Source organism: Jaculus jaculus, chromosome 2 (assembly GCF_020740685.1).
Source record: "Jaculus jaculus isolate mJacJac1 chromosome 2, mJacJac1.mat.Y.cur, whole genome shotgun sequence".
Classification (NCBI taxonomy): domain Eukaryota; kingdom Metazoa; phylum Chordata; class Mammalia; order Rodentia; family Dipodidae; genus Jaculus; species Jaculus jaculus.
In genome coordinates, this window is record NC_059103.1 from 16,526,809 (window position 1) to 16,546,308 (window position 19,500).

The following is a 19,500-nucleotide window of genomic DNA, read 5'->3' on the forward strand; positions in this document are numbered from 1 at the left end:
AAAGTATTTGAATAGTTTTTTAATATTTTATTTTTATTTATTGATTTGAGAGAGAGAAAAAATGGGCACACCAGGGCCTCTAGCCTCTGCAAATGAACTCCAGATGTGTATGCCACCTTGTGCATCTGGATTACATGGGTCCTAGGGAATGGAACCTTGGTCTTTTGGCTTTCCAGGTGAGCGCCTTACCACTGAGCCATCTCTACAGACCAATAGTTTTTATTTTCCAAGGGAATAATATAACTCCCAAGTCAATGACCCCTTAAATATGTACTTAGAGACATCACTGCACAAATGTGCAGCGATGTCATTAACAAAACCTATTTCTTTCAAGTAATTTTTGTGATGTTTGGATCTAGATGCAATTTCTTCTTTATTATGTGTTTGGGGTGATGAGTACATAGCACATGCATGTGTATGTTGGCTATAGGACAACCTGGAGTCTTCTTCGTTGGGTGCTGTCTATATCTTTGTGAGGCAGGGTCTCTCCCTGGCCTGTAGCTTACCAATGAGGCAAACTGGCCAGAGAGTCCTAGGGATCCACTTTTCTGTGCCTCTTCAGTGCTGTGATGACAGGCATGGTCACCATGCTTTCATTTGATATGGGTTCTGGGCATCCAAACTCAGGCCTTCATGCTTGGAAGGCAAGCACTTGACTTATTATCTGTCCTTTGTTTACTGCTGTGACTAGGACTTACTTATGTGGTATAACTTCACTCCACTGAGTCTATGACATGGCAAGAAATGCACCTAATAGAATCATTTGTAATCCACTTGCTGTAAAGACACTAATTAATGCATTAATTTATATGCTGTGGAGTCACTACCATTTTTGAATGTTAGAATAGTGTCACCATCTCAGAAATTTCCCTCAAGAGCATTTGCAAATTGGTGGAATCTTATATTCTTGTGAGAAGTTTCTGTGAGAACATGTTGAACAGTCTTTTCAAATATTATTAAGTTCAGTTTATGTTATCTCATCAGATTTCTGCAAGTATTTTAGTTGAGTTGGTTTTGCCTCTGTCTTCATTTTGAATTTTGTTATAATCAGATCTTGGCATAAATTAGCTTGCTGGATTTTTTTTTTTTTCTTGGTGTTCTGGAACTGATTTTGTTAAATCTTTCAAATTTAAAATATTTGATTATGGTTTGGAAAGTAACAACGTAGAATAACATTTACTACTATAATTTGGAAATTTGTCTCCATATTTCATTTCTGTTTTGTTTTGTTTATTGCCTCCTTTTATATACATAGATTTTTTTTTATTTTGGTTTGATTTGATATTATTAAAAAAAAAAAAAAACAATATCTCATAGACCCCAGATTGGCCTCAAACTCTATGTAGCTGGGAATAATTTTGAATTCTTTTTTTGTTAGGGGGGGGTGGAGGCAGGGTCTCACTGTAGCATAGGCTGACCTAGAATCTACTTAGTAGCCCCAGGCTGGCCTCAAACTCACAGTGATCCTCCTATCTGAGCTTCCTTAATGTTGAGATTTAATTTTGAATTCTTGATCCTCCTTCCTCTACCTGTCTAGGGCCAGGATTATACATGTATGTCTCCTTGCCCAGCTATATTCATAGATTTATTTGTAAGAGGTACATCTTTATTTTTGTGAGTCCCCTTCTACAAATTATACTATAGTTTATTAGTTATGCAATATTTTATAGTATGTCCCTATGAGTTTTTGAATTTCTCTGGTATCTGTTGTGATGTTACCTTTTACATCTCTAATTTTATTAATTTGTGTCTCCTTTCTCTTTCTTTCGGTCAGATTTGCTAAGGGTATATCAATCTTGTTTATCCTGTCAAAGAACCAACTCTTTGTTTCATTGATTCTTTGGATTTTTTTATTTTTTGTTTGTTTCTATTTCATTTATTTCTGCCCTAATATTTATTATTTCTTCCCGTCTACTGATTTTTGATTTGCCTTGTTCTTCTTTTTCCAAGGCTTTAAGGTGAAGCATTAGGTCGTTTACTTGCGACCTTTCTAATTTCTTAATATAGGCACTTAAAGCTATAAATTTACCTCTTAGAACTGCCTTCATTGTGTCCCAGAGATTTTGGTATGTTGTGTTCTCATTATCGTTTGACTCTATGAATTTTTTATTTCCTTCTTGATTTCTTCATTGACCCATTCATCATTTAGTAGTGTGTTGTTTAGTTTCCATGATTTTGTGTATGATCTATAGCTTTTCTTGCTATTTATTTGTAGTTTGATTCCATTGTGGTCAGATAGAATGCAGGGAATTATTTCAATTTTCCTGTATTTGTTAAGATTTGCTTTGTGTCCTAATATATGGTCTATTTTAGAGAATGTTCCATGTGCTGCTGAAAAGAATGTATATTCTGCAGCATTTGGATGAAATGTCCTGTATATATCTGTTATTTCCATTCCTCTTTTAAAATATTTTTTGTCCATTTTTTATTTATTTATTTGAGAGTGACAGACACAGAGCGAAAGACAGATAGAGGGAGAGAGAGAGAGAATGGGCACTCCAGGGCTTCCGGCCACTGCAAGCGAACTCCAGACGTGTGTGCCCCCTTGTGCATCTGGCTAACGTGGGACCTGGGGAATCGAGTCTTGAGCCAGGGTCCTTAGGCTTCACAGGCAAGCGCATAACCACTAAGCCATCTCTCCAGCCCTATTTCCATTCCTTATATGACCTCATTTAGTCCAGTCTCTCTGTTTATTTTTCCCCAGGATGACCTGTCAATTGATGAGTGGGGTGTTGAAGTCACCCACCACCACTGTGTTTGGTGTTATCTGTGACCTTAGTTCTAATAGCGTTTGTTTGATGAATTTTAATTTAAATTTATATTCTTTGAAGTTTTAGAATTTTTTTTCCTTCTAACTTCCCTACTTTTTATAAATCTTTCTTGCTTTTCATTTCTATAAGTAGACTATTTTATTTTATTTTTTCTATTTAAGAGAAACTACACAAGTCAATGAATTCATGTCTGATTAAAAAAAAGCTTTATAGTATCCTATACATTTCAACTTTCGTGTAGTAATTATTTTCAAATTAATTTTTAGCAGGATATGGGAGAAATTGATTACTATCTGACACAATTACAATTATAGTAAAAAAAATTTTAAATCTTCTTTTTTAAAAATATTTTTTAAAAATTTCTAGGGGCTAGGGAAATGATTCAGTGGCAAAAGGCACTTGCTTTCAAAACCTGCCAGTCCAGGTTCAATTCTCCAGCCACATACATAACCCAAAGGGGGGTGAGGGGGAAGGCACAGATGTCTGGCATTTGTTTGCAGTAATGAGAGATCCTTGGGCAACCATACACACACACACACACTTTTTTTTTTTTTTCTCAAGGTAGAGTCTCACTGTAGTCCAGGCTGACCTGGAATTCACTATATAGTCTCAGGGTGACCTTGAACTCACAATGATTCTCATACCTCTGCCTCCCGAGTGCTGAGATTAAAGGCATGCACCACCACATCCAGCCACAAAAATTTTTAAAAACATTCCAGTAGTATGGATAGTAAAACATAAAGTAGAATGTACTTAAATTTCTGCATTTTGAAATGTATTCTGGTACTCTTGCTTTATGTGTCCTATTACATGTTGAGTTTGTGGTCATTTCCCTAATGGCTCTAAAAACTGCCTCCATAGGTACCAAGTTTATTGTGTTAATTAGCTGCTTTATTGAAATAGTACCTTATCATAAAATCCACTCACTGTAAAGATACTAATTAATATGTTAATGAATTTATATGCTTAAGTCAAACAGGTTTTGTGGGTTTTATTTTGCATGTATGTACATACGTGCAGGCATGTGAGGTCAGAGGTAGAAGACGTCAGGTGTTTTCCTCAATTGCTTTCCACTTTTATTCTTTTGAGATGGTCTTTCACTGAACTTAGAACTCACTAATTAGACGAGCAGAAATCTCCAGGGATTCTCCTGACTTCACCTCCCCATGCTAGGGTTATAGGTGCTCACCACCATGGCCAGAATTAATGGGCTCTGGGGATCCAAATGCTAGCTCCACTGCAAACGCAAGCAGGGTGTTTTGTTTTTGTTTAACTTCTGTGGTTTTTTTTTGCTTTTGTCAGTCTTTGACTTACATTAAGATGTTGAAGTATCCCACCATTTTGTTGTTGTTGTTGTTTGTTTGTTTATTTGTTTTGTTTTTTGAGGTAGGGTCTCACTCTAGCCTAGGCTGACCTGGAATTCACTATGGAGGCTCAGGGTGGCCTTGAACTCACGGTGATCCTCCTACCTTTGCCTCTGAGTGCTGGGATTACATGCCTGGCTGTTTCCCACCTTTTGTCAAGTCTTTTGTATTTTATTTTAGTTTATGTATTTTCATTGAAAGCTTTATAGTGTAAACCTTTGAACTACAGAAGTATAAAAGGTATAGATTATACCTTTCGAACCTATAAAATGACTCTTTTTACATGTGAATTCAAGTAGCCATTTATTTCTAACCTCTTGTCATTTTCCTCTTTTTTTTTTTTTTTCCTCAGAATTAGGAGTCCTTCACATCTAAGAATAATTGCATATCTATCTTACCAACATGGACTTTTCTTGTACTGGGTGCTTCATCTGCTCATACTATTGTGAGATCCTATCCCTTTAGTGTTACACGTTTGTTTTCTTTCTCTATTGATTTTGATTTGAATCCATTTATGCTCGAGAATCATTTGTGAAGCAAAGGTTTTAATATTTAAATTTTACTCATGGCTGCTTCCAAGATTAACAAACATTTTTTTTTTTCTTTTTATAAGTGAGAGAGCAAGAGAGAGTTGGCGGGCCAGGGCCTCCAGCTACAGCAGACTGAACTCCAGATGTGTGCGCTACCTTGTGCACATGCATGACCTTGTGCGCTTGCATTACCTTGTGTGTCTGACTTATGTGGGCCTTACTGGAGAGTTGAACATGTATCCTTAGGCTTTGCAAGGTAGTGCCTCAACCATTAAGCTATCTCTTCATCCCTGATTAGCAAACATTTAACATTCTTCTGTAAAAATCAATGAAATCAGCTAAGTAGCCTCTGCTTTGGTGATCCCAGACAACCCTTGTGCCTTTTCCTGCCCTGCCCCTGTGCCCCAAATTTCTTTTATTATTTTGAATATTTTGAGACAGTTTTATGGAGTTCAGTTTTGTCTCTACCTGGCCATATAGCTTAGTATGACCTTGAATCTCTGATTTTTTTCTGACTTGAGTGCTGAGGTTACAGGTATGCCTCAGCACACCCAGTTTATACAGTGCTGGGATGGGAGCCAGGGTCTAGTGCATCCCCTGCCCCACGTTTTCAAGTTTGTATGTCGTTAAATGTTACAAGTACCGTGTAGTTTTTGTTTCTTGTGAATATATACATACATATACATATGTGTATGTATATGTATGTATATACATGTATATATATGTATGTATGTATATGTATATGTATATATATATATATATATATATACATACACATACACACACATATATACACATACACACACACATATATATATGCTTGATTTTTTGAGGTAGGATGTCATTGTAGCCCAGACTGACCCAGAATTCAGTATGTAGTCTCACGCTGGCCTCAAACTCACAGAGATCCTCCTACCTTTGCCTCTTGAGTGAGTGCTGGGATTAAAGGCATATGCCACCATGCCCAGCTCTTGTGAATATTTTTTACTGTGACTTTATATTTAGTGTGTAATTGTTACTTTGTACAAGCTTACTTTCACATGTCAACTTCCAGGCCATGTATCTTTTTTATGATGTTCCTTTGAAAGCTAAAGGGCTGAAACAGTATACAAGTCTACACAGTCTGCACTTCCCCGCCCCCTCCAGGTAGTGTCTCATTTGAGCCCAGGTTGACTACAAACTCCCATATTCCTCCTGTCTCTGCCTCCCTTGTGTTTGGATGAAACAGGTGCCATCATGCTTTCTTCATCTGAAGGACAGTTTTATTTTGAAAAAGAAAAAGAATATTTTTATGAGGTTAATACTTGTTGCTTTGATGGGACTGAGGTTGTTAAAACTTTTCAGTGAGAATAAAGAAGGATTTGAATGTATTTACTCATTTTAAAAGCTTGTAAAGCATTCACTTGGAGGCTAGGAGATGGCTTGGTGGGTAAGAGTGCTTGCTGTGCAAGCATCAATGCCTGAGTGTGATTTCCAGCACCCACGTAAAAAGCCAGGCATGGCCACATGCTCCTGTAACCCCAGTCCAGTAGGTCTGGGGGGACAAAAACAGAACAATCTCTAGGGCTCCCCAATCAGGCAGTCTGACCAAAACTGTCAGCTCTGGGCTCACTGAGAGATCCCATTTCAAGAAAACAACTGGGAACAGCAATACAGGAAGCCATCTTATGTTCTCTGCCCCCCCCCCAGGGTACACTGAACATGCACATCTGAACACACATGTGCATACACTATACATATACATATCACCGCACATAGCACACACACATGAGTTCATTTAGATTTCCACAGGAAAGCTGAACGGTCTGAAGGAGGAACCCAGCTTGTGGAAGGAGCCTGCTTTTGACATAGTCTCTTGTATCTTGCCTTATTTGTGCCACTCCTGTTACCTTGCAGTCAGAGGAATCATCTCCACCTGATTTATCTGTCTGTAAGTTTTGGATGATAGGCTAGTGACACCTGCTAAGCATCTAGTATCTTTTTGCGCTTTCCATACTTGAGCTGAGAAGAATGGAGCAGCCCAGCTCACCATTGCCTGCAAGATGTGCCCAGATTTGCTTCATCTTCACGTAGTCCGGTGCATGGGGCTTTGGCACATGTTGCTGCATAGAAATAAAAGCTCGTGACATTCTTATGCTGGCAAAAAAAAAAAAAAACCCGACCAAGAGCAGCTTGTGGGGAAAAGGGGGCTTATTTTGGCTTACAGATTCGAGGAGAAGCTCCACAACGGCAGGGGAAAATGATGGCATGAGCAGAGGGTGGACATCACCTCCTGGCCAACATCAGGTGGACGACAGGAACAGGAGGGTGTGCCAAACACTGGCAAGAGGAAGCTGGCTATAACACCCATAAGCCCGCCCCCAACAATACACTGCCTCCAAGAGGTGTTAATTCCCAAATAGCCATCAAATGGGGACCCAGCATTCAGAACACCTAAGTTTGTCGGGGAAACCTGACTCAAACCTCCTCAGAGCCATTAACAGCAGTTAACACTTCAGAGATTTGATGAACCTCAAGAGTTTGTAGGATATATTGTTAACAGTGAAATCTAATGAAAAGCAGATTTGGTGTCTTAGGTTTTAAAACAGTACTTATTGGGCTTGGGAGACAGTTGTCAATAAACACTTCACAAGCATGAGGACTTGAGTTTGATGCCCAGAACCATATAAAACTGCCAGGTGTTGTGGTACTTACCTTTAAATGTGATAATACCAGTATTGGGAAGGCAGAGACAGGAGGATCCCTGGGGCTTGCTGGTTAGTCAGTCTAGCCCAGTTGGTGAACTCCATGCCAGTGAAACCCTATCTGTGTGTGTGGGGGGGCAGGTGGGTGGGTTTTCATGAACATGATACCATACACATACATACACACATGCATGCATGCACACAATTCTTTTTTAATGTTTTATTTTTATTTATTAATCTGAGAGCAGAAAGAGGCAAAGAGAGGGAGAAAGAGAATGGGCACACCAGGGCATCCAGCCACTGCAAACGAACTCCAGACACATGTTCCACCTTGTGCATCTGCCTTACGTGGGTCCTGAGGAATCGAACCTGGGTCCTTTGACTATGCAGGCAAGTTCCTTAACAACAAAGCCATCTCTCCAGTTCCCCCCCACACACACCACCAAATTCTTATTCATAGAATTTCTGTGACCCATGTCAGATACTTATTTCCTTTCATTTGGTCTATTTTGTCCTTATTCAGTTTTCTACACTGAAACTAGAGAATGGGTTATAGAAATGTTTATGTCAACAAAGTCCCAAAGGTTGATAGCAAGAAATCTCACTGCATCTGTTTTGGCAGACGCTTTCTTACACCATCCAGCATGTAGACTCGGACAAATCAATGCAAGCACATTGATTTCTCTCGGTTCTTTAAATGTTTAAGCTCACACCTGGCCTTTGGTATGTCCCTGGGTTGTAGGTGATAGTTGGGAATTTCAAGCGCAGAATTACAGCTTCTTAGCTGGCTATGCTACCCTGAGTGATGCATTGCATGCGGCTGAAAATGCCCTTTGAAAATATATTCATGGGATTAGGAATGAATTCGTCTTGCCCGAAACCTTGTGGTTTAGCTTTAGTGCTTATGATAGTCAGTCCGTGTCTTTGAAATATTGAGCTGTCTGACAGCTTAAAATCCTAAGTTTCCTTTAAACTTGAGCCCGGATTTGGAAGGAAAAGGGGTATTGCGGGGTGGATTTTATGTAAGACTCTCCAAAGAGAATTCACTTAAGTGTGTGTGCTGGCAGGGCCCTGGGAACACTAGCAAGCTGCTGCTTCTCCATCCTTCTTGGGTTCTGTCCTCAGCCTAGATCAACATTTAGTCAGGTAATTGACGTCAAGGCCTCTGAAGGCTGCTGTTGGGCCTTGTTAAAATCACCATTTTCCTTTCATGAAGAAGCATAGAAAAGACGCAAGTGCAGTGCCTAGGTTTCCTTAAGCTGGGTGGATATTAGGAGGAAACCTTGATATTCTTATGACTTTCATTCCCAGGTGTATGTGTTTATAAATGAGTTTTTATAAGTATATCTTAACAGAATCAACCATCACCACAGATACGTTGCACACCTTTAATCCCAGCACTCGGAAGGCCGAGAGAGGTAGGAGGATCGCCATGAGTCTCAGGTCACTGTGAGACTACATAGTGAATTCCAGGTCAGCCTGGGCTAGAGTGAAACCCTACGTCTAAAAACCTATACATACACACACACACACACACATACACACAGAGAGAGAGAAAGCGAGTGTCTGGTGTGGTGGCGCACTCCTTTAATCCCAGCAGAGGCAGAGGTAGGAGGATTGCCCTGAATTCGAGGCCTCCCTACCTGAGACTACATAGTAACTTCCAGGTCAGCCTGGGGTAGAGTGAGACCCTACCATGAAAAACCTATATACATGTAGAAAGAGAAAGAACAGTAATATTCTTCAGAGTCATTATTTCCATGGTCAAAGTCAACTGAGCATTAATCCAAAGAGAGCAGTGAGCAGCAGTCATGGGTTTTCATCCAGGATGTCCACCCTATGGCCCATGGCCACCGGATTCCCAAGATAGCCTTGAGTAAGATCAAAAACATGTGTGGATGAGAGTTTCATGTTGTGTTGTTAAAAGGTTGGACACTCCATGCCCATTCCTAACTACGAGGTTGTCACTTGCAAGCCGTGCAGGAACTTTGCTCTCCTACTTACCTAATTCATGGAAGAAAAGTGTAGTTAGGTTAGATTTAGTTAGTTTCATTGTTTTGACACAGGGTCTCATTAGCCTAGGCTGGTATAGAACTCACTATGTAGCCAATGACCTTGAACTCATGATCCTCTTGGACCATCTGACATGTACCACCATGCCTGGTTTATGTGGTGCTGGGAATGGAACCGAGGGCTTCATCCATGCTGGATAAGCACTCTACCAATTGAGCTAAATCGTCAGGCCAGGAATAAGAGTTCTAACACTGCTTATGAATCAGAGGACTGCTCCACATGCAGATTTTATTCTCAGTAAAGCCAAATTAATTATAACAGTACTCCTCTTGCACTTGAAAATGAACCATAATTAGCAGGGTGAGGGATGCAGTCCAGTCAGTAAGATCTCACTCTCATTAAAAGCATCACAGACTTGAGGTGGTGGTGCTCACCTGTGATCCCAGAGCTCTAGAGGAAGAGACAGGATAACAGGAAGTTCAAGGTCATCCTTAGCTATATAACCAATTCATGGATAACTTGGGTTACCCTGAGACCCTGTCTCAAAAAGAAAAAAAAAAAAAAAAACTAATGAAGAATGCCATGTAGCTAAGCTTCCAAGGAGTATTCAAAACAAAAAAGAAATACAGAAAGAAGTCTTGAGATAATGTGGCGGGAAGAGTTTGAGAAGCACCTTGACTTCAGACAGTCAGAGACGATGAAGGTGAGTGGCATTCCAGGTAGAGAGAGTCTGCTGTGAAAAAGCACAGGGCGGGAAGAGCTACGGATGCCCAAATGGAGGGAAGATGAGAACACGTTTTAGATAAAACTCCCCAGCTAATTAATACTCATTTATGAGACAAAAATCTTATGTAGCCTAGGCTGGCATCCAACTCTCTGTATAGGCAAGGGTGGCCACAAACTTCTGACCCTCCTGTCTCTGCTGCCTGAGCACTGGGGTTATAGGCCAGCCACACCACACTTGAGTTTAATTTTTAAGCAATCTTTTGTTTTAAACGCTAAGCTTCTATATTTTAATTTATTTATGAGAAAGAGAGTATATGGACATTCTGGGACCTCTTTCTGTATCTGGCTTTACATGGGTACTGGGGGAATGAGTCCAGGGCTAGCGGGCTTTGCAAACAAGTGGCTTTAACCACCCAGCCATTTCCCCCAACCTGTTTATGTTTTGTTTTGTTTTAAAGTAGAGTCTCAATCTTGCCAGACTGACCTGGACCTCATAGTGATCCTCCTAGCTCTGCCTCCAGCGCGCTGAGGTAAACGGTGTAGGCTATCTTGCCCTGCTAACCGCAGCGCTGTTTTGCTTCTTCATGAGTTACTAAGGACTGAGTGAAGGGCTCAGTGCATGCCAGGGCTAGCATGCCACCCACAGAGCCACGTCCCCAGCTCCAATTTCTACTTTGCTGAAGAGTAAAAAAGGTGAACATTTAGAAAGACAATATTCTGATCTTTATTCCATAGTAATAAAAACAGGCTCATACAACTTGCAACCTAATTAGCTCAGAATTCAGAAATTCTAAATGTTGGAGAAAATTCAGTACTTACAGGGCTCAGGAGAACATAAAGTAAGATTAGCACACTTTTCTGAGCTCCGTTAGAGAAGACTTCCTGAGAAAGTAATAAAAATGGATTTGTAGAGATTGAAAGTAAAAAGGAATGCTCCACTTTAGGGTTGGGGAAGCCAGCTGTGTGGATGAATTCCTTCCGTCTTGCCTTTTCTCTCTGGCTTCCTGGTGCCTTTCACTCATCAGGGGTGCCACCCTCTCCGCCGAAGCCACCGAAAAACACAGCCCCCAGAAGCTGCTTCTCGAGTTTCCATTTCACATCCATTCATCCTGTTACCTCTGTCTCGCTCGAATGGCAGCCTTGTGTTGATCAACTCATGCGTCACACTGATGTCTATGACACTGTGGTTGGTGATGATGTTGCACATTTTCTTATCCTTCAAGTCCTTAACTCTGACTAGGAAGAATTAAACACAGGGACACAGAGGCGTGAGTAAAACAAAGGCGATTTTATTGAAAAAGCAGTGTGAAAGCCTAGAGTGTTAGGGCAAACATGCTTAGAATTTGGCTGGTACCCAAAGAAGACAGAGTGGGGAAAGAAAGTTTGTGCTTTTTGAGTGCGAACTTAGAAAAGTGGACAGATCTCAAAGGAGGGTTTCCTGAGGGGGAATCCTTGGCATGTCTTTAGATGAATAGTTGTTTCTTGACCATGTGATTGACAGAACTGGACAATTGGATTAACTCTTAAGGGAGGGCATCATGGTATGGGTTTGTATTTTATGTTTGGGGTAGCTTAGAATGGCATGTCTCTACCAGAGACATGAGCAACAGAGGCCGAACACATTGTTCCTCTGACCAGGGGTCACTTTCCCTCAATGAGCCTCAACAAAGCTCTGATCCTTCCACTGGTTTCCCTTTGACTATTTTAAAGTTTTAAGGAATGGCAAGGCTCTCATGGGAAAGAGGCCCATCTCCAATAACCTCCAAGCCTGCTAATGCCTATCTACCCAACAATGACATCTTAGCTCCAAACATGTGTATGACTTACAGTCTTTTGTATGCTGACAATGTTTAGTTGGATAAATTTAATAGAAAATCAGCATTGAGCTAATGTGTATAAGCCACTAAAATTTATACTTCATGAGATCAGAAACGTCTCCATCTCTTCCTCTTTATTGTAGCTCTGTATCGCCAGCACTTGGTACTAACCCAGCTGTAATCTTGAATGTGTTTGTTGAGTGACTGCTGATCTAATTTATTTAAGCTATTGTTATTAATCGGCACTCCTGAATAATCTTCAGTACAATTCCAGAATACTGTTTCTAAAACATGATCTTTAAATGTCATCAGTGGGCACCAAGTTCTGGGTTTGATCTCCAGCATGGAATAAACTAGGTATGGATGTACATGCTTGTCATCCCAGAATTTAGGAGGTAGAGATAGGATCAGGAATTCAAGGTCATCCACAGCTACATAAGGAGTTTGAGGCCAGCCTGGGATATGTGACATTGTGTCACACATACACACTATGTCTTCTCAATGGTAGTACAATAACAATAAGTTAACAGTTTATCCCCCCTCCCCAGGTAGAATCTTACTTCAGTCCAGGCTGACCTGAAATTCACTATGTAGTTTCAGGTTGGCCTCAAACTCGGTGATCCTCCTACCTTTGCCTCCCTGGTGCTGGGATTAAAGGTGTGCGCCACCACACCCTGCAATCAATAGATTCTTGGAGAAGAGAGCAGAAGCAACGAGGTGGGAAGCTGTACTTGGTGTAAGCTGGCTTTAGTATATTCATGGATTTTGATCTTTTCATTGTGATTCTTTCGATGGCCCACTGTTGAACATATCTGAGGGGAAACCGCTTCCTAACTCTTGGGCCCTGGTTAGGCCAGTCATGGGTGCAGAAACCGAGGAGCACGTTCAAGATCGCCATGTTAAATCATTCACTCTTAACAAGGCTCAAAGGTCACGAGCCAAGAAATGTGTGTGCGCACCTCTGACTTTTTCCTTTCCTTTTTTCCTTTAGCTCAAGCCAGGACAGAACAGCTGCAGGGACAGTGACAGTGAAAGCGCCAGTGGAGAATCCAAGGGCTTCCACCGGAGCAGTTCTCGAGAGAGGCTCAGCGACGTAAGTTTATGTCACAAATTCGTGAAGCACTCCATATTTTCAAAGGCTGCATACTTCATTATTTGGAAGCGTCAGTGATAATTTTTGAGTTGGCAGAGGTAACCTAACCAACTGCCTTTTTGTTTGGTACTAAGGGATATACCTTTCAATAAAATTGATGACATGCAAAGAAAGAAAAAGAAATAACAAGTCCTGTTTCTCTTCTCGCCCACACAGACACGCCGTAGTCTTGGTTCAGGTATCGCATAATTCTTCCCTCCCTTCAGATCACCTGGCTGTGGGAACATTACAGTGCATACTTTCTGGGTATATACTTGTTTATGTCTTTTAATTACCATGCCATTCCAAAATGTAGTTTGACTGAAAATGTATTTTAAGAAATGACAAATGGGAATAATTGTTGCAATAAACAACAGATTATGAATTAAAGAGGTAATACTTTTATTAGTATAATACTTTTGTGAGTATTAGAAATAAAAGAAGTCATCAGTCAGTGTTATACCTGAAAGACGACATCACTTAGCTGTGGGCTCTTTGTTCTTTCTACACCTAGGAAATTGGTAGCCATCCCTTTCTGTAGTATTCTTGTTCTATGGAAGAGATGATTAACTAGCCACTTACTTGGCATGAGAAGGAACTAAATTTCCTGGCTGATTTCTGTGGGGGAAACTTGTGGGAACAAGCCTTATCCCTGGAGCGGCCTGTCCTCCTCCTCCTGACTCACCTCCACTTCCTGGGCACCTGGGCACCTGGGCATCTGGGCACCTGGGCAAGGCCACGCCTGTGCCTGAGAACCGCCTGCCTTGCTCTGGGCTCTCTCGCCTCTTTACAAGTCATGTTAGCACCATCGCTGACTTATCTTTGCCCCTGTGAGCAATATTTGAAAACTGTTCTCATAAATAACTCTGGAGAAGATTTTATTATTGACAAGAGCAATACAATACTAGCAGGTTCCATGAGAGAGGACTGAGAAAGAACAGTTTCCAGGTTCAGATGTTGGGGAACAGCATGATTTTTGGTAGATATTATACACAGGAACAACTAACCCTTCACCTCAACGTCTACTCTTTTTTTTAACTTAGTTTTTAATATTTTGCTTATTTATTTGATTGATAGAAAGAAGCAGATAGAGACAGAACGAGTGTGCCAGGGCTTCTAGCAACTGCAAATGAAGTCCAGATACATGCACCACCTTGTGCATCTGGCTTACCTGGGTACTGGGGAATGGAACATGGGTCCTTAGGCTTGGCAGGCAAGTGCCTTAACTGCTAAGCCATCTCTTCAGCCCTTTTAAACTTATTTTTATGAATTTTCCCCCTTCCCTTTTCCCCCTCCACTGAATCCTTTCTTATTTCCAAACTAGTCCCTAATCTATTTTGATGTCATCATTTTTTCCTCCTCTTCTATAGGTCTTGTATAGATAGTGTCAGCCACTGTGAGGTCATGGATGCCAGAACCATTTTGTGTCTGGAAGACAGTGTCATAAGCACTCCTCCCCTGCCCTTGGTTACTACATTCTGTCTCCATCCTGTTCTATCTGAGGTTTCGAAGGATGTAATGGAGATGTTTTAGTGGAGAACACTCAACTCTCTTTTCTCAGCCCTTTGATGAGTTTTGTGGTCTTCCTCTTTTTACAAAATCTAAGGCAATGGTCTTTGTTACAACGTCACACGAAGAAAATACTGCTGCTTAGTTTTTTCCCAAGGGGGAGGGGAAAATGCTCTATTAATATTCAATGTACAGGGTTTTATACACACACATATATGCATATTTGTTTTTTAATGTATCTTAAGGGTGCGTACTTGACTTTTTTTACTAAGAAATGTCCACTGTGGTCTTGAAGAGATGGCTTAGCTATCAAAGCACTTGCCTGCAAAGCCAAAGGACCCAGGTTCAATTCCCCAGGACCCATATAAGCTAGATGTACATGGTGGTGCTTGCATCTGGAGTGAATTTGCAGTGGCTGGAGGCTCTGCATGCCCATTCTCTCTATTTGCCCTCCCTAATAAATATTTTTAAAGTATAAAAAGAGATGAACGTCCACTAAGGCAGAAGATTGCAACTGCAGTGCACTGATATCTGGAATGATAAAACTATGTTATCCCAACCATTCAAGTACTAATACTATACCTGACCATTCATATGCTGGTATTGCATTACCCTGCCCATGCTGTATGCTGATGCTTCATTACCCAGAACAGACCCAGTAGGAATGCCACATTGCCCAAACCCTTCCCTATGCTTATTACACATTACTGCGATCCATTCCATATTCTATTTTTCTTTCTTTCTTTCTTTTTTTTTTTTTTGGTTTTTCAAGGTAGGGTCTCACTCTAGCCCAGGTTGACCTGGAATTCACTATGGAGTCTCAGGGTGGCCTCAAATTCACGGCAGTCCTCCTACCTCTGCCTCCCAAGTGCTGGGATTAAAGGCGTGTGCCACCATGCCCGGCCCCCATTCCATATTCTAATACTGCATTACCATGAACCCCCGTATGCTAATAGTTCGTTGCCCCCAAAATTTTATATATAGCTGTTGCATTACCTGAACTTCCCATGTGCTAATACTGCATTACTCTGACTCATCCAAATGCTAATACTGCATTGCTTTGACCCATTTCCTATAATCATACTATAATTATCTCTGAATCAGCCAAAGGGAACCACCCAAAGACACAACCGTTGGTTTATATATTCAAGGAAAAAAATCACAAGGTTTAACTATGTAACTTCTAATATTTACAAGAACTAAATGAAATAAACAGAGTAAAGTTATTTTTACAGTATCTTTTAATGTGTTATTTTCTAAAAAGCACTGTCGTTCACTGAAACTGTATTGCTGTGAGGATGTCTCTTCAAATATTTTATTAGATCTATGACAGTATATCTTAATGAAACCATCACCACCCCACCTACCTAAATTCCTGGAAGACAGTTATGCCCGCCACTGTGCCGTGAATGCTGTACCAACTTAACAAAATTCTTTTTTTTGGGGGGGGGAGGTTCAAGGTAGGGTCTCACTCTAACCCAGGCTGACCTGAAATTCACTATGTACTCTCAGGGTGGCCTCAAACTCACAGCCATCCTCCTACCTCTGCCTCCTGAGTCCTGGAATTAAAGATGTGCGCCACCTCGCCTGGCTTTACCTGAATTCTTTTTTTTTTTTTTAAGAAAGTGTTATTTTTATTCATGTATTACAAAAGCAAAGCATTATTGACAATATGAACTACTTACTAGTCACTTCAGCAGTAAACTGCTTACTGATCCTTAACAATATATGTCTTCTGTAACCATGATGCAAGTTTACACTTTGCATACAAAATGTTCTATACATCAAAGTACATATTAACAAAAACAAGTTTAACATGCACTATTTATAGTACTTTGCTGTTAACAGGCAATGTTCTGAAGCTAAATTTATTTTTGTTCAGTGAACATGTTTAAATTTTTTAAATTGGTAGATAATTTATCTCCACTAATATTTTTTTAAGAAACTGTGAAGATATTAATGGAATAATTTATTTCAAATTTTACTAATGTACTATATAGCTACAACTTCTTGAAATTCAAGTGAAGGCTAGAGTTTTACGTTGAAAAAAATTCCACTGGGTATTTCCAGTGCTGTTTCATTTTAGAAATGTTTGACATTCATCTGCAGACTTGTTTGACAAAGCGAATATTGCTCAAAAAAAAAAAAAAAAGAAATCTCATTTTAAGTTTTGCAAAAATATTTATCAAAAGAATATTACAAAAATCTGAAATTTCCTGCTTAAAACTTTTTCATTAGTCTTAGAGGGTATATGCTTTCTAGAACTTGTTTTTGTTACCTGAATTCTTATTACAAAGTTGGTATGAGATTTTGTTACGCTTTATTTATTTATTTATTGAGACAGGCTCCTGTAACCAAGGCTGACCTCAAACTGCCTGTGTAGACAAGGATAACCTTGAACTCCTCTTGCCTCAGCCTTCCCAGTGCTTTGGCTAGGCTATTATTGACTCAATACATTATCCTGGGGTTAGGTAGTGAGATTTTAATCGTGGAATAGAGCAATGAAAGCCTTGTGCGCATGGAAGCATCGAGGACTGTTAATGAGGCTTCAGTCTGGGAGGGGATGCTCTGGCCCCCTGCCCGCCTGTGGCTTGCATAGAAGTGAATTTTAATCTCTTCACACCATGACCAAAATGAATTCAAAATGGATCAGTCATCTACACTCAGGTGTTCAAACTGTGAAACTCAGGGTTGGAGAGATGCACAGTGGTTAAGGCACTTGGCCTGCAAAACCTAATGTTCTGAGTTCAATTCCCAAATACCCACCTAAAGCCAGATACACAAAGTGGTGCATGCATATGGAGTTCCTTTGCAGTGGCTAAAGGCCCTGGCACACCCATTCATATTCTTTCTCTCTCTCTTAAATAAGAATATGTAAGAAAAACCATGAACGTCTTAGAAGAAAACATGTAGGTAATTTTCATGACCTTGGATCTGGTAGTAGACTCCTAGATATGGCACCAAAAGCATGAACAGTGAAAGAGAAATAGAAAAATTAGACTACATAAGAACTGGGGTTTTTGTCCCTCAAAGGGGGTAATCAAGAAAGTGAAGTTTGGGGCTGGAGAGATGGCTTAGCGGTTAAGTGCTTGCCTGTGAAGCCTAAGGACCCCGGTTCGAGGCTCGGTTCCCCAGGTCCCACGTTAGCCAGATGCACAAGGGGGCGCACGCGTCTGGAGTTCGTTTGCAGAGGCTGGAAGCCCTGGTGCGCCCATTCTCTCTCTCTCCCTCTATCTGTCTTTCTCTCTGTGTCTGTCGCTCTCAAATAAATAAATAAATAAATAAATAAAAACTTTAAAAAAAAAAAAAAAGAAAGTGAAGTTTGATATGTAGAATGGGGCAAATATATGCACATCATTAGAGTTTGTTATCCAGAGTATGCAAAGAACTCCTGTAGCTCAAAAGCAAAATGCCAACCCATCTGAAACTATGCAATGAACTGGATAACAGGCTTCTGCACAGAAGATGCTTAAGGGCTCGTAAACACCTGGGAAGATGAAGGGCCCAGTTAGGAGACAGCCATGGAATTACACAGTCTTTTGGATTTGTCTGCCCAAGAGTGGAGTGGCTGCTGGTCAGAGCAGAGCCCAAAAGAAGGAAAACTGACCCTTGGAGTTGCTTAGCCCAAGGGTGAGCCTGCTGCATGTGCTGCCCCCACTCCAATATGGCTGCAGCTGGGGCTTCCGCTGACGCTCAGTAGTGTTTTTATTGAATAGCAGAAAGCTGACACGTGAACAAGTTGACCATTGCATGGACAAAGGGCAGAGAACGTTTGACTTTGAATCATCCTTTAACCATTAGTTAAAGGGAGAGATTTAGGGTTATGACCTGGCAGACTCCACTGGTCCAGAACACACACACTCCATTCACACATGCCATCACATGACGACCACATGTTGTCTTCAGTGCATCTGTGGCAGTTCTGTGGGCAGCTCATTACTGACCGTGTTGTCTTCAAGGCTGTGGTCAGCACTCCTCAAGCATACAAGCTTGTTGTAGGTCAAGAGGGCAACGAGGTCACTGAGGAAGTAGGGGAAATAGCATGGCTTAAGATCAGCCAGCATCTCTATACATAGTCCCTGTCAATCTTGATCATCTGTGCTCTTCAAGCCAGAGGTACAGCAAGACAGAGGAACCCCTGTCACATTGCTTCCAGCAGGCACACTGCATGGCTGTAAGAGCAACTTCAGGGCATGTTACAAGACAGGAAATTAGCAGAAAAGGCATCTTACATCAAGATTCTCAGAAAAGGTGTTTATAAGGTCCATCAGAAACGTATCCACAATCCTTTCTCATTGTTTATTCTCACATTTCATTCGTCTAAGTTCATTCCCATAGTTTGTTCTTATCATTCATTCCCATAATCGTGGTCATTGTTCATTAGAGATGCTTATCAAAGCAGAAGCAAGAATCATGCCACATGTGGAGGGATTCCCAAAACAAAAACCAGAATGTAACAAGTGTTGGTGATGGTATGAAGTTGGAGTACCCATATGTTGTTGGCAAGAATATAAAATGGTATAGTCCGTATAGAAAACAGCTTGGTAGATCCTCAGAGTTAAAATGTAAAGAAACCATAAAACCCAAACAAACAATTCTACTTTTCCACGTGTCCAAGAGAATCCAAAGAGCTAGCACAGAGTCTTCTAGAAAGTACTCACTTTTACCTTATATATAGTGGCCAGAAATGAGAGAACAAATGTGCACACCCATGGAGGGATGAATAAATAGTGACACAGCATGGATGAGCCATCAGAATGCCGTGAGAGTGATGACTCCTGTCTTTAGCCCTACACTTAGGAGCATGGGGCTAGAAGATCATGAGTTTGAAGTCAGTCTGAGCTGCATTGTGAGAAAGTGTCTCAAAAAGCAAGTAAACAAACCTCACTGCAGTAATAACAAAATGATGGCAGATATTAAAAGGCAATAGTATGATTCCATTCACATGAGGTGT

The 19,500-nt window shown here is 40.7% G+C and overlaps 1 protein-coding gene across 6 annotated transcripts in view; it reads left to right on the top strand.

Annotated features, from left to right (window-relative positions):
* Auts2 (activator of transcription and developmental regulator AUTS2) overlaps window positions 1-19,500 on the top strand; it is a 1,279,269-nt gene that overhangs the window by 544,567 nt on the left and 715,202 nt on the right. For all 6 annotated transcript variants that reach the window (XM_045144589.1, XM_045144590.1, XM_045144585.1 and 3 more), the window contains exon 3: window positions 12,897-12,998. In XM_045144589.1, the coding sequence (XP_045000524.1) occupies window positions 12,897-12,998 (102 nt within the window). The remainder of the gene's footprint in view (window positions 1-12,896; window positions 12,999-19,500) is intronic.